This window comes from Nerophis lumbriciformis, linkage group LG23, assembly GCF_033978685.3.
Source record: "Nerophis lumbriciformis linkage group LG23, RoL_Nlum_v2.1, whole genome shotgun sequence".
Lineage (NCBI taxonomy): Eukaryota > Metazoa > Chordata > Actinopteri > Syngnathiformes > Syngnathidae > Nerophis > Nerophis lumbriciformis.
In genome coordinates, this window is record NC_084570.2 from 25,239,236 (window position 1) to 25,251,522 (window position 12,287).

General features: G+C 38.9%; 1 protein-coding gene across 11 annotated transcripts in view; it reads left to right on the forward strand.

Annotated features, from left to right (window-relative positions):
- kif21b (kinesin family member 21B) overlaps window positions 1-12,287 on the forward strand; it is a 370,384-nt gene that overhangs the window by 262,039 nt on the left and 96,058 nt on the right. For 6 of the 11 annotated variants that reach the window (XM_061984919.1, XM_061984918.1, XM_061984920.1 and 3 more), the window contains 2 exons: window positions 3,846-3,914; window positions 3,987-4,097. The exons of 1 other annotated variant lie outside the window; for it this stretch is intronic. In XM_061984919.1, coding sequence (XP_061840903.1) covers window positions 3,846-3,914; window positions 3,987-4,097 — 180 coding nt within the window. Of the gene's footprint in view, window positions 1-3,845; window positions 3,915-3,986; window positions 4,098-6,626; window positions 6,755-7,839; window positions 8,284-12,287 lie in introns of those variants that run through there. 4 more of the 11 variants (XM_061984922.1, XM_061984923.1, XM_061984925.1 and 1 more) reach the window with 3 other exon arrangements.

A 12,287-nucleotide genomic window follows, 5' to 3' on the forward strand; every position in this document is an offset into this window, starting at 1 on the left:
CCTGGTTTACGGACCATGGTATTTCTGTTCTAAATTGGCCCGCCAACTCCCCTGACCTTAGCCCCATAGAAAATCTGTGGGGTATTGTGAAAAGGAAGATGCAGAATGCCAGACCCAAAAACGCAGAAGAGTTGAAGGCCACTATCAGAGCAACCTGGGCTCTCATAACACCTGAGCAGTGCCAGAAACTCATCGACTCCATGCCACGCCGCATTAACGCAGTAATTGAGGCAAAAGGAGCTCCAACCAAGTATTGAGTATTGTACATGCTCATATTTTTCATTTTCATACTTTTCAGTTGGCCAACATTTCTAAAAATCCCTTTTTTGTATTAGCCTTAAGTAATATTCTAATTTTGTGACACACGGAATTTTGGATTTTCATTTGTTGCCACTTCAAATCATCAAAATTAAATGAAATAAACATTTGAATGCATCAGTCTGTGTGCAATGAATAAATATAATGTACAAGTTACACCTTTTGAATGCAATTACTGAAATAAATCAAGTTTTTCAAAATATTCTAATTTACTGGCTTTTACCTGTATAAGCCGCACCACACTATAAGCCACAGATATATACGTTGTGAGGTGTGGTATGTACACAGAAATAGGGTTGGGCGGTATAAGTAGTGGTACTAATGAATTTAAAACGGTACAAAACTGCCTCTGAAAAATACTGGTTCCTTTTTTTTTCTTTTTTTTCTTACGGGCATGATGGTGCACCGTTACTGCAAACAAATGCCATGGGTGGGTCTACACATATATTGATTGTAACAATACCAAGTACAAGAGTGTATCTAGTCGATACTACAATGATTAGATTGATATTTTTTATCGTCACTATTTTTTTTTCCCTTTTTAAAAATATTCATATTATGCCTTATAAACTCAGGAAATATGTCCCTGGACACATGAGGACTTTGAATATGACCAATGTATGATCCTGTAACTACTTGGTATCAGATCGATACCTAAATTTGTGGTATCATCCAAAACTAATGTAAAGTATCGAACAACAGAAGAATAAGTGAGTATTACATTTTAACAGAAGTGTAGATAGAACATGTTAAAACAGAAAGTAAGCAGATATTAACAGTAAATGAACAAGTAGATTATAAAATCCATCATAATTTTGCCAAAATAATAGATTGAGAAATGACACAATATGTTACTGAATACGTCAGCAGACAAATTAGGAGTCTTTGTTTGCTTACTTACTACTAAAAGACAAGTTGTTATTTAAGGCCAAAATTGTTTGTTGATTGCAATAACAAACATATGTTTAATGTACTGTAAGATTTTTTTGTTAAAATAAAGCCAATAATGCCATTTTTTGTGGGCACCATTCTTTAGAAAAGAATCAAAATACATTTTGGTACCGGTACCAAAATGTTGGTATCGGGACAACCCGACACAGAAAGATTTTATAAATGTTTATTTACACACACTAAGTGTTGCCAAATTATGTCTGTACCTCGACACTAAAACCACTGACCAAACAAAAATCATTGATGTCTTTATTCATCCTTTATCAAAAAATATGTTCACCTTTTTTTAATAAGGTTCAAGATGTTTATCAGGGTTCTTCTTCCTTTCACTTTGTAAACACTTTGAGTCCTATCGGGTTCTTTTGGCTCATAGGACTCCCTAGGCAGCGGACAGGTACCGACAGGCCAAGCGGTGTGTGGCTTCAGCGGTTGCGGAGGCAAAAACTCGGACATGGGAGGAGTTCGGGGAAGCCATGGAAAACGACTTCCGGACGGCTTTGATGCGATTCTGGACCACCATCCGCCACCTCAGGAAGGAGAAGCAGTGCACTATCAACACCGTGTATGGTGAGGATGGTGTTCTGCTGACCTCGACTGCGGATGTTGTGGATCGGTGGAGAGAATACTTCGAAGACCTCCTCAATCCCACCAACATGTCTTCCTATGAGGAAGCAGTGCCTGGGGAATCTGTGGTGGGCTCTTCTATTTCTGGGGCTGAGATTGCTAAGGTAGTTAAAAAGCTTGGGTGGATGAGATCCGCCCGGAGTTCCTTAAGGATCTGGATGCTGTGGGGCTGTCTTGGTTGACAAGACTCAGCAGCATCGCGTGGACATCGGGGGCGGTACCTCTGGATTGGCAGACCTGGGTGGTGGTTCCTCTCTTTAAGAAGGGGAACCGGAGGGTGTGTTCCAACTATTGTGGGATCACACTCCTCAGCCTTCCCGGTAAGGTCTATTCAGGTGTACTGGAGAGGAGGCTACGCCGGATAGTCGAACCTCGGATTCAGGAGGAACAGTGTGGTTTTCCGTCCTGGTCGTGGAACTGTGGACCAGCTCTATACTCTCGGCAGGGTCCTTGAGGGTGCATGGGAGTTTGCCCAACCAGTCTACATGTGCTTTGTGGACTTGGAGAAGGCATTCCACCATGTCCCTCGGGAAGTCCTGTGGGGCGTGCTCAGAGAGTATGGGGTATCGGACTGTCTGATTTTGGCGGTCCGCTCCCTGTATGATCAGTGTCAGAGCTTGGTCCGCATTGCCGGCAGTAAGTCGGACACGTTTCCAGTGAGGGTTGGACTCCGCCAAGGCTGCCCTTTGTCACCGATTCTGTTCATAACTTTTATGGACAGAATTTCTAGGCGCAGTCAAGGCGTTGAGGGGATCCGGTTTGGTGGCTGCAGGATTAGGTCTCTGCTTTTTGCAGATGATGTGGTCCTGATGGCTTCATCTGGCCAGGATCTTCAGCTCTCGCTGGATCGGTTTGCAGCTGAGTGTGAAGCGACTGGGATGAGAATCAGCACCTCCAAGTCCGAGTCCATGGTTCTCGCCCGGAAAAGGGTGGAGTGCCATCTCCGGGTTGCGGAGGAGACCCTACCCCAAGTGGAGGAGTTCAAGTACCTTGGAGTCTTGTTCACAAGTGAGGGAAGAGTGGATCGTGAGATTGACAGGCGGATCGGTGCGGCGTCTTCAGTAATGCGGACGCTGTATCGATCCGTTGTGGTGAAGAAGGAGCTGAGCCGGAAGGCAAAGCCCTCAATTTACCGGTCGATCTACGTTCCCATCCTCACCTATGGTCATGAGCTTTGGGTTATGACCGAAAGGACAAGATCACGGGTACAAGCGGCCGAAATGAGTTTCCTCCGCCGGGTGGCGGGGCTCTCCCTTAGAGATAGGGTGAGAAGCTCTGTCATCCGAGGGGAGCTCAAAGTAGAGCCGCTGCTCCTCCACATCGAGAAGAGCCAGATGAGGTGGTTCGGGCATCTGGTCAGGATGCCACCCGATCGCCTCCCTAGGGAGGTGTTTAGGGCACGTCCGACCGGTCGGAGGCCACGGGGAAGACCCAGGACACGTTGGGAAGACTATGTCTCCCGGCTGGCCTGGGAACGCCTCGGGATCTCCCGGGAAGAACTGGACAAAGTGGCTGGGGAGAGGGAAGTCTGGGCTTCCCTGCTTTGGCTGCTGCCCCCGCGACCCGACCTCAGATAAGCGGAAGAAGATGGATGGATGGATGAATGGACACTTTGAGTTTGAACAGTTTCTCAAAGTGGACCATTTTAGTACATTGTTTGATTTATTTGCTTTATCCATTTCATAATTCAAACGTTAGTGAATAAAAATCCATAGATTAGCCACAGGGTTCAAAGCTTTTATTTATTTTTTATTTAACCTTTATTTAAACAAGAAAATGCCATTGAATTAAAATACAATTTTTTTCAAGGGAGTCCTGGCCAAGAGGTAGCAAAAGATAGTTACATAAAAATACATGTTATACACATTAAGAAAAACAGTTGCAATTTATAAACGTCCTCAAGTCTCAATCTGGACATAAAAGCGTTCAGTGAAATAAGTGTGTGTCATTAGCCCCAGGCAGTCTCGAGGCTACGACACCTCCCACATCACAAGAAGGAAGTCTTACGACCGTTCATACAGGTGTGTACATGCGTTGTCGTCAAATCCATCTGGTTTTACCATGCCAAATTTCACTCCTTCTTCTTCGTCCAGACCCTCTGATGGCTACACTCCCCCCTCTTCTCCTCCTCTGAGGACCAGGAACGAACGCAATGTGTTCTCAAGGCTTACGAGCAACCAAAGCCAAGGTTTTGCACTGGACAAGTGAGTACAATAAGAAATGAAAATACACTCCTCTGTCTCTACGAGCTCTTCAGCCCAGTCGTTTACTCCAACTATGAAGACCAGGTCTTTGGAGAGGTAAGGGCTGGGTTTGAGATTCCCTACAAATGATCCCCTCTTCAACAAAGACTCTTTCTCCAGGAAACAAGTGGTGTTAAGTGTCACAGGACGGATACTGTGGAGACTGATTAATGATTGAGGACCTTTTAAAAAAATCACATTTCATTACGTTTCCCTGCAAATCAATTTGTCAAGCGCGAAAAGGTTAACCTACTCAGTGGCCGAGTGGTTAGAGTGTCCGCCTTGAGATCGGTAGGTTGTGAGTTCAAACCCCGGCCGAGTCATACCAAAGACTAAAAAAATGGGACCCATTACCTCCCTGCTTGGCACTCAGCATCAAAGGTTGGAATTGGGGGTTAAATCACCAAAAATTATTCCCGGGCGCGGCCACCGCTGCTGCCCACTGCTCCCCTCACCTCCCAGGGGGTGAACAAGGGGATGGGTCAAATGCAGAGGACACATTTCACCACTCCTAGTGTGTTTGTGACAATCATTGGTACTTTAACTTGACTTAACTTTAACTTAAATGCAAATGAACCACCTCATGGTATCAAAAGGCAAAGACGTGTTGGTTGGAGCAAAACGTTGCATAAACCCATAGCTTTTTTAAATAAAATTGTTGAGCGCATTAATTGATTAATTACTTACAACAAATTGTTGATTAATTTGGTCTTGAAGGGGATTCGTATGGCACCAGGGCTGCAAGTAGCGATTATGTTGATAGTCGATCTTAACGATTAGTCGGATAATAAAGCGTACACATATTTAATGACTCTAATCGACTTTTAAATGCAGCTTGTTATTTTAGGCATGTGCTTACGAACAACAGATGACTAATTCCTTCATAGATATTTACTCATACTGTAACTGTGCTGCTCATTCAGCTGTTACAACAATTTAAATGATTATACAAATGTTTCCATTTAAAGAAAGGAAAGGCAAAGTGCTTAAGAAAATAATTAACCTTGATTATGTATTTAAAACAAGTTAAAATAGCAGAAAAGAAAACAAACAACACATCACAAAATCGAACTTCCTCTAAAAGAAAATAATTTTGTGATGTTTAAAAATCTGCACACTGGTATATTGACTATTGATTAACTCTTGGCAGTCTAATAGAGTCAATGTGTAGAATTATATTTTTGATTAATTCTTGAAATGTTGGCTAATAGATTGTATGTTTAATCTTATGATACATATGTGTGTGTGTGTGTGTGTGTGTGTGTGTGTGCGCGCGTGCGTGCGATAATTTAAACATTCGTATAACGCCAAACGTATCATAAGTGATACATAAGCTTTTGAGCCCACTAGATCAGGGGTCCCCAAACTTTTTGACTCGGGGGCCGCATTGGGTTAAAAAAATTTGGCCGGGGGCCAGGCTGTGTGTATACATATATATATATATATATATATATATATATATATATATATATATATATATATATATATATATATATATGTATATGTGTGTGTGTGTGTATATGTGTATGTATATATATATATATATATATATATATATATATATACCGGTGTATATATATATATATATATATATATATATATATATATATATATATACATTGTCTTTATAATCCGTTTTGTCATTTAACATCAATTAACATTGATGTTCATCAACATTTAACATTGTCACGTTATCGATGGGAAAATTCATTTTTAGACAATATGATTTGCCTGAGCGGCTAGGAGATGCCAAGAGTAACAAGAGGTAGAAAATGGATTAGAAAGGAAAGATTAATAATAATAATAAAAATAAAAAATTTTTTTTAACTTGGGACTTCCTGTGGGCCGGACTTTGGATGCTGGGGGGCCACGGGCCGTAGTTTGGGGACCCCCGCTCTAGATCGTCAGTCCAATTAGTTTTTTCCTAAATATCCTGATGTATCAGAACAGACACATTAAACGTTTAGTTCACATGAGGGCAGTCATTGACTTAAAGGGTTGTCCATTGATGGCCACAAATAAGAAACAAGACACCTGATCTTTGAAGAGAAACTTTGCCAAATTTGAGAAGGATAAGGTAAGATTTTTTTTTTTTTTTTTTACTGACATCAGTCTGAACAGTTAATCCGTTGATACAATGTGAAAGTACTTAATATTTCATAATATATTTTACACTAAAACTGTTGAAAATGAGTGTATCAAATTTGAAACAGCAGGTATAAAAGGTAATGTAACTCTAAGTTGGTCAATTGGCAGTTTATTGCATTTTATGCATAATCTTTAGACTTTTCAAATATACAAATATAATGTTTTCATTACACAGTATGGTATATTTAGAGGTTAAATATACATATCCAATGTGATGTATTATTTTGTGGTGATCACTCAATGTGTGTTTCGATAATAATAGCTTTTTGATTTTTATGAGAGAGAAAAAAAATCACTTAAAAAAATGCATAGAATATTGACTTTTTGGTATGTTTTTTTTAGATGGCAAATAATGACACCTTTGAAGATGCTTTGAAAATGATACAGAATGTGAATTCAAGTGATCACGAGCAGCTAAGGGAAGATGATGATGACAAATGTTCCTTATTTTAAATTTTCTTTTTATTGGAAGGTGGCACACAAATCACATTTGCAGCATTCTCTTTGCATTTCGTTTTGCACTTTTTGTAAATTGTTACCCAATGTTCTTTTAATGTTTGGAAATAAACTGGTAAATATTTATGTGCATTGCATTATGTTTTAGTTTGTTATAAAAATAACATCAAAATTATATTTTGTGACCGGCTGTGTCAAATATAATACCAATTGAAAATCATATATGGAAATAGATTTTTGTAAAAACAAAAAAAAAGTCCAATGAAAGTTTCAGTTTCAATAAACTTTTCTGTCAATTATTTAGTGATTCAGCCTTTAAAAGTTTGAAGCAAAGTTCTCCATTAAAAACAATGTAAACATGAATACTCGACAAAAGTCCATATTTTAGTAAAGGCCTGTACACTTTGAACACAATATAAAATGATGTACAATACTGTATATCAAACACAGTAGTAGTCGTTTTAGTATTTATTAGTACTTTAAAGTAGCAGTAGAGTGTGAAAACAAGTTACCTCTATATTGAAGCTATTATCACATATATTTGATTTATGACGCCTAAAGACTTCCAAAGTTTGCAAATAAATAGATATGATCAAAATAGTATCAATCTCATGGAGACCCCCCGATTCATTTTGAGAGATAATGAGGAAGCTAGTCACGTAGAGGAGGAACCATACATTCCTTCCCCATCCACAACAATGCTAATCAACCAGACTTTGTGAGGGCCAACAACAATTACTTTCGGAAAATTATAATACAGGACCTTATATTTTTGAACCCGAACACAAAGAGGATGAGAAATATGTTTTAGAAGCAGCTTTATTGTGATATTATAGCATTAGCAGCACTGTTAAGTGCTAAAACAGGGATCAGCCTGTCGGTCCATGGCCACATTTGTCTACTAGCAGATGCATTAATTATAATCTAGAATTTACTTTTAGCAAGTTTGAGACCAAGCAGAAGCAGCCGCCGGCTCTGTGTGTCAACAATAGCAGCGTAAGCTAGCAATAGTTTATTGCTATCAATGGGCCGCTAAAATAGTCCATCTGCGTTAGCGCTTATAATAACAATATCACTAATATATTTGGTTATTTTTCAGGTCACGACATACAAATGGAGTATTGTTGGCGCTTTCTGGATGTTTTTAGAGAGTATAATGAGAGGACCCTCCATCTGTTGACTCAATTGTTAGATATTTATTTACTATTTAAAATGCATAAAAAAGCCCAAACATGTTGTTGTCTTACATAAATGATTGTGAATGATAAACAGCACATCTCTTTCCAATGTTTGCGTATTTCCAGTATGATTGACCTAATAATATGGTCTGAGTGCAGAAGTGTTACTTTAGTGACGTAGAATTTACGGAAATTACTGAAGGCAGCAGCGGAATACTCAAAATAGCTGTCTAAATTTGTGACATTTTGGACGGTATTTTCACATACTTTGCAGATTGTAAATACAATTGGATATGGTTTAATGGATATAATGAAACACAATTAAGCACATAAAATCAACTTGTTTTTCCACTCGACTGCTACTTTGATGGGTGTATAGATGTCACTTTGTAGAACACAGACCTCCACAGAGGCTAAATTGTAAACACAATTCGAAAGTAATTAAGGAGGACTACTTTCTGGTTAATGGAGAATGATTCTGGGCGTGGACCGTTCCCTTGGTTTAATAGTTGGTCAAGCAGTAATTATACATTCCTGTAGGAATTTCACAGATTCTTCCTTGGTTGGTGTGCTACCTTCCCTCTACTAGCAAGAATGAGTTTAGTATCTTTGGCCTAAGCCTTTTAATTGCATCTGTCCTTTCACTTAGTGCTTTAGCGTGTCAAGTAGATTGCTGTGGAAAAAGTTAATTACAACAATTCAATTATCGGTGGCCTAACACTTTGAAACACAGGTGGCATGTTAATATAACCGTTCCACGAATTTCCCCCCGTTATTCCAGGCAGCTGTTGCACTCTTTTATTACCGCGCCTTATGTCCTGCCCACAATGTAGAGATGTTGCTGTGCGAGGCGAGTTTGCATGCTGGTGGTGTGCAGTACGCATGAAGGTTTTTATAGCCCAGAGCCACTGGGCCTTCATAATGTGAAAGAGGCGTTGGTGAATGAGTTGCTTTTTGTAATCTTTCAATGCAGCTGTTTTTTGCAACGGTTCTGAATGGACTGAGACTGACTGTGTGGGAGGATGTTTCTGCTTGCCTTTTATAGGAGCTCCTTATGGGCCGAGCTTCTTATTGAGTCTCGTTTTTTGCAGTTGCAATGCATTGTGAAATGTTGCCTTTAAATCGACCCATTTCTTAATCTTCACATGTATTTATGTGCCTCCAAGTAATCAAAACCAGACCTGCCAAATTGTACAGCACGCATTTTTCACCCTTAAATATGCACTTTGTTGCATTTCGCCTGTTTCAACTTCACACAACAACTGATGCTTGTTCCCCTGCAAATCGTATTTCCTAGTGTGACATGCACCTAAAAAAAAACCTCTAACTTCGCGGAGCATAAAGGCTGCGTTTGGTCATCTTGTAGAATTCCTTGTGAATCTATAACAGGGGTGTCCAACCTACGGCCCGCCGACGTCAGGAAGACGTAGGGAGACTGCGTTCATTTTAATAGTCTGACAAATTTGATGCTGCTATCATGTTGCCATCTAGTGAACAGCATGAGTAACTTAGGTCAATGACCTTTAATTTTGCTCTGAATGAAGGTATGCGCTGCATTTACTTATGTGACCCAACGCACACAACCTTCCCTAGTCATGATGCAAAAAAATAATAATGTCAACAGACATGGTCACACATAACCCAACCGTATAACTGAACTGTGTGGACATTATAAAAACGACCAATCACCATAAATAATTCAAAATTACTCCCATTGAAATACATTACAAAGCATGATGGGAAAATGCAAAAGACTCTCCACGCTTATTCATGTTCGGCGCATTTTAGCTGCTTGATGTTTCTGATTTATTACAAAACTTTCATGAAAATGTATATATATATATATATATATATATATTTATATATATGTATACATGTGTGCATGTATATAGGTGTGTGTGCATATATATATATATATATATATATATATATGTATATATATATATATCGCTTATTACGGCGTGGGGACGGTGTGGCGAAGTTGGTAGAGTGGCCGTGCCAGCAATCGGAGGGTTGCTGGTTACTGGGGTTCAATCCCCACCTTCTACCTTCCTAGTCACGTCCGTTGTGTCCTTGAGCAAGACACTTCACCCCTTGCTCCTGATGGCTGCTGGTTAGCGCCTTGCATGGCAGCTCCCGCCATCAGTGTGTGAATGTGTGTGTGAATGGGTGAATGTGGAAATACTGTCAAAGCGCTTTGAGTACCTTGAAGGTAGAAAAGCGCTATACAAGTATAACCCATTTATCATTTATTTATTTATGTGTGTGTGTGTGTATATATATATATATATATATAAATATATATATATACACATATATATATATATATATATATATATACGTGTGTATATATATATATACATACACGTGTGTATATATATATATATATATATATATATATATATATATATATATATATATATATATATATATATATATATATATATATAGGGACGGCGTGGCGCAGTGGGAGAGTGGCCGTGCGCGACCCGAGGGTCCCTGGTTCAATCCCCACCTAGTACCAACCTCGTCATGTCCGTTGTGTCCTGAGCAAGACACTTCACCCTTGCTCCTGATGGGTGCTGGTTAGCGCCTTGCATGGCAGCTCCCTCCATCAGTGTGTGAATGTGTGTGTGAATGGGTAAATGTGGAAGTAGTGTCAAAGCGCTTTGAGTACCTTGAAGGTAGAAAAGCGCTATACAAGTACAACCCATTTATCATTTATTATATACATTGGGGAGTACTCATACAGATTCTTTAAGGGAGGCAAGTTTCTAACACTCATGTATTAATATGTACTTAAACGCTGCTAATTGAATATGCATTTAATAGAATGCTTTATTCAATAACACTTACAATAACACTTATTGACTTTATAATTGATAACATTATCAAAGTTAATGTATTAATTGGTAACTGTAAATTATATATTTTCTTTTATCTGACTCTCTTTTCCAGCGGTTTGCCAAGGACCGGACACGGAAAATTCAATTACGTGTTGAATAGAAGATTAATTTTAAATAGTTATCCATCTTGCTTACATTAAGCGGCTTTAAAGGCGACTGTAGATCCTTATTTGATCCACGCATTACAATTCCACCCCTCTAAAACCTATGAATTTTAAAGAGATGTGGCAGAAGTAGAGTGCCACCATGCTAATAGCCACCATATTGTTGCCAGCAGTAGTAAGAGGTTTGAAAACAAGGAATTTAAACATATTTTTACCCAGGGTCATTGTGTTTTGTGTGTATTCTTTCCTACGGTGTGTGCAAAGCTCTGGTGACAAACAAAGGCCATAAAGGCTCTCAAATATATTGCTCAATTAAACGCACACGTGCACTTTCTCTCTGGTACGATGCCTGAATGCTAACAGCAGCAGCAGAATAAAAACACTTGCCAGTCCATATGTGTTCTTTCAGTGACTCCACTAATAAATTATGCTGTGAGAATGCTAATTATGGCCAGAAAGAGAGACATTGCGTACAAAAAATAACAACCTCTCTGAATGACACCTGCTATTTTATCCTTAACTACAGCCTTTGTGTCCTCCTCTCCTTGTGTTGCTCTTTCCGAAATGACTAGTGCACCTCTCAACTGACTTTATTTCCAGGTAACAAAAGGAATCCACCTGACCTATAATATGGTACGGTTTGTGATCCTCTAATAAAAATGGTACATAAGGTAGAATATGAGACAATTTTAAATTCAAAACACTGTACTTCAGTGTAATATAATCAACATATCACAATACATACAAGCAACAATACTATTGCTATGCGCAAGTTATCACAATACTCAAGCCGTAATTAACTGTGTGCAAATACCGATATACGCATAATAAATGAGTACAATACAATATTATGTTGTACCTTTTATATATAATGTCCTTTTTGACAACACACAGCATGTCAGGAATAGGGATGTGCACCGAATTCGGTACTTTTATACTGTAGAAGTCTCTTAAAACCAAACAGTGCCGTATATCGATACCTTTGTTGCACGTGACGTCACGTCTGGTTGCAGGCTCACACCGGCTCAAGCACTTGGCCGGAAAACAAGCACTCAAAATGGACTCCGCGATACTGCCTCGAGATCAGGGTTGTCCAAACGTTTTAACTTGGCATATATATATATATATATATATATATATATAATGCACATATGGTATTAATATAATTGATATATAATTATTATAATTGGATATTAAGTGAATATGAAAATTTGACCCCGACCTTGTTTATTTCCATGACAACTCCTTAAGCTTTGTAATCAATCAGACATATCAAGCAGCTAAAATGCGCCAAACATGGATAAGTGTGGATAGATGATTTTTCCCATCATCCTTTGTAATGGATTTAAAATAGGTCTA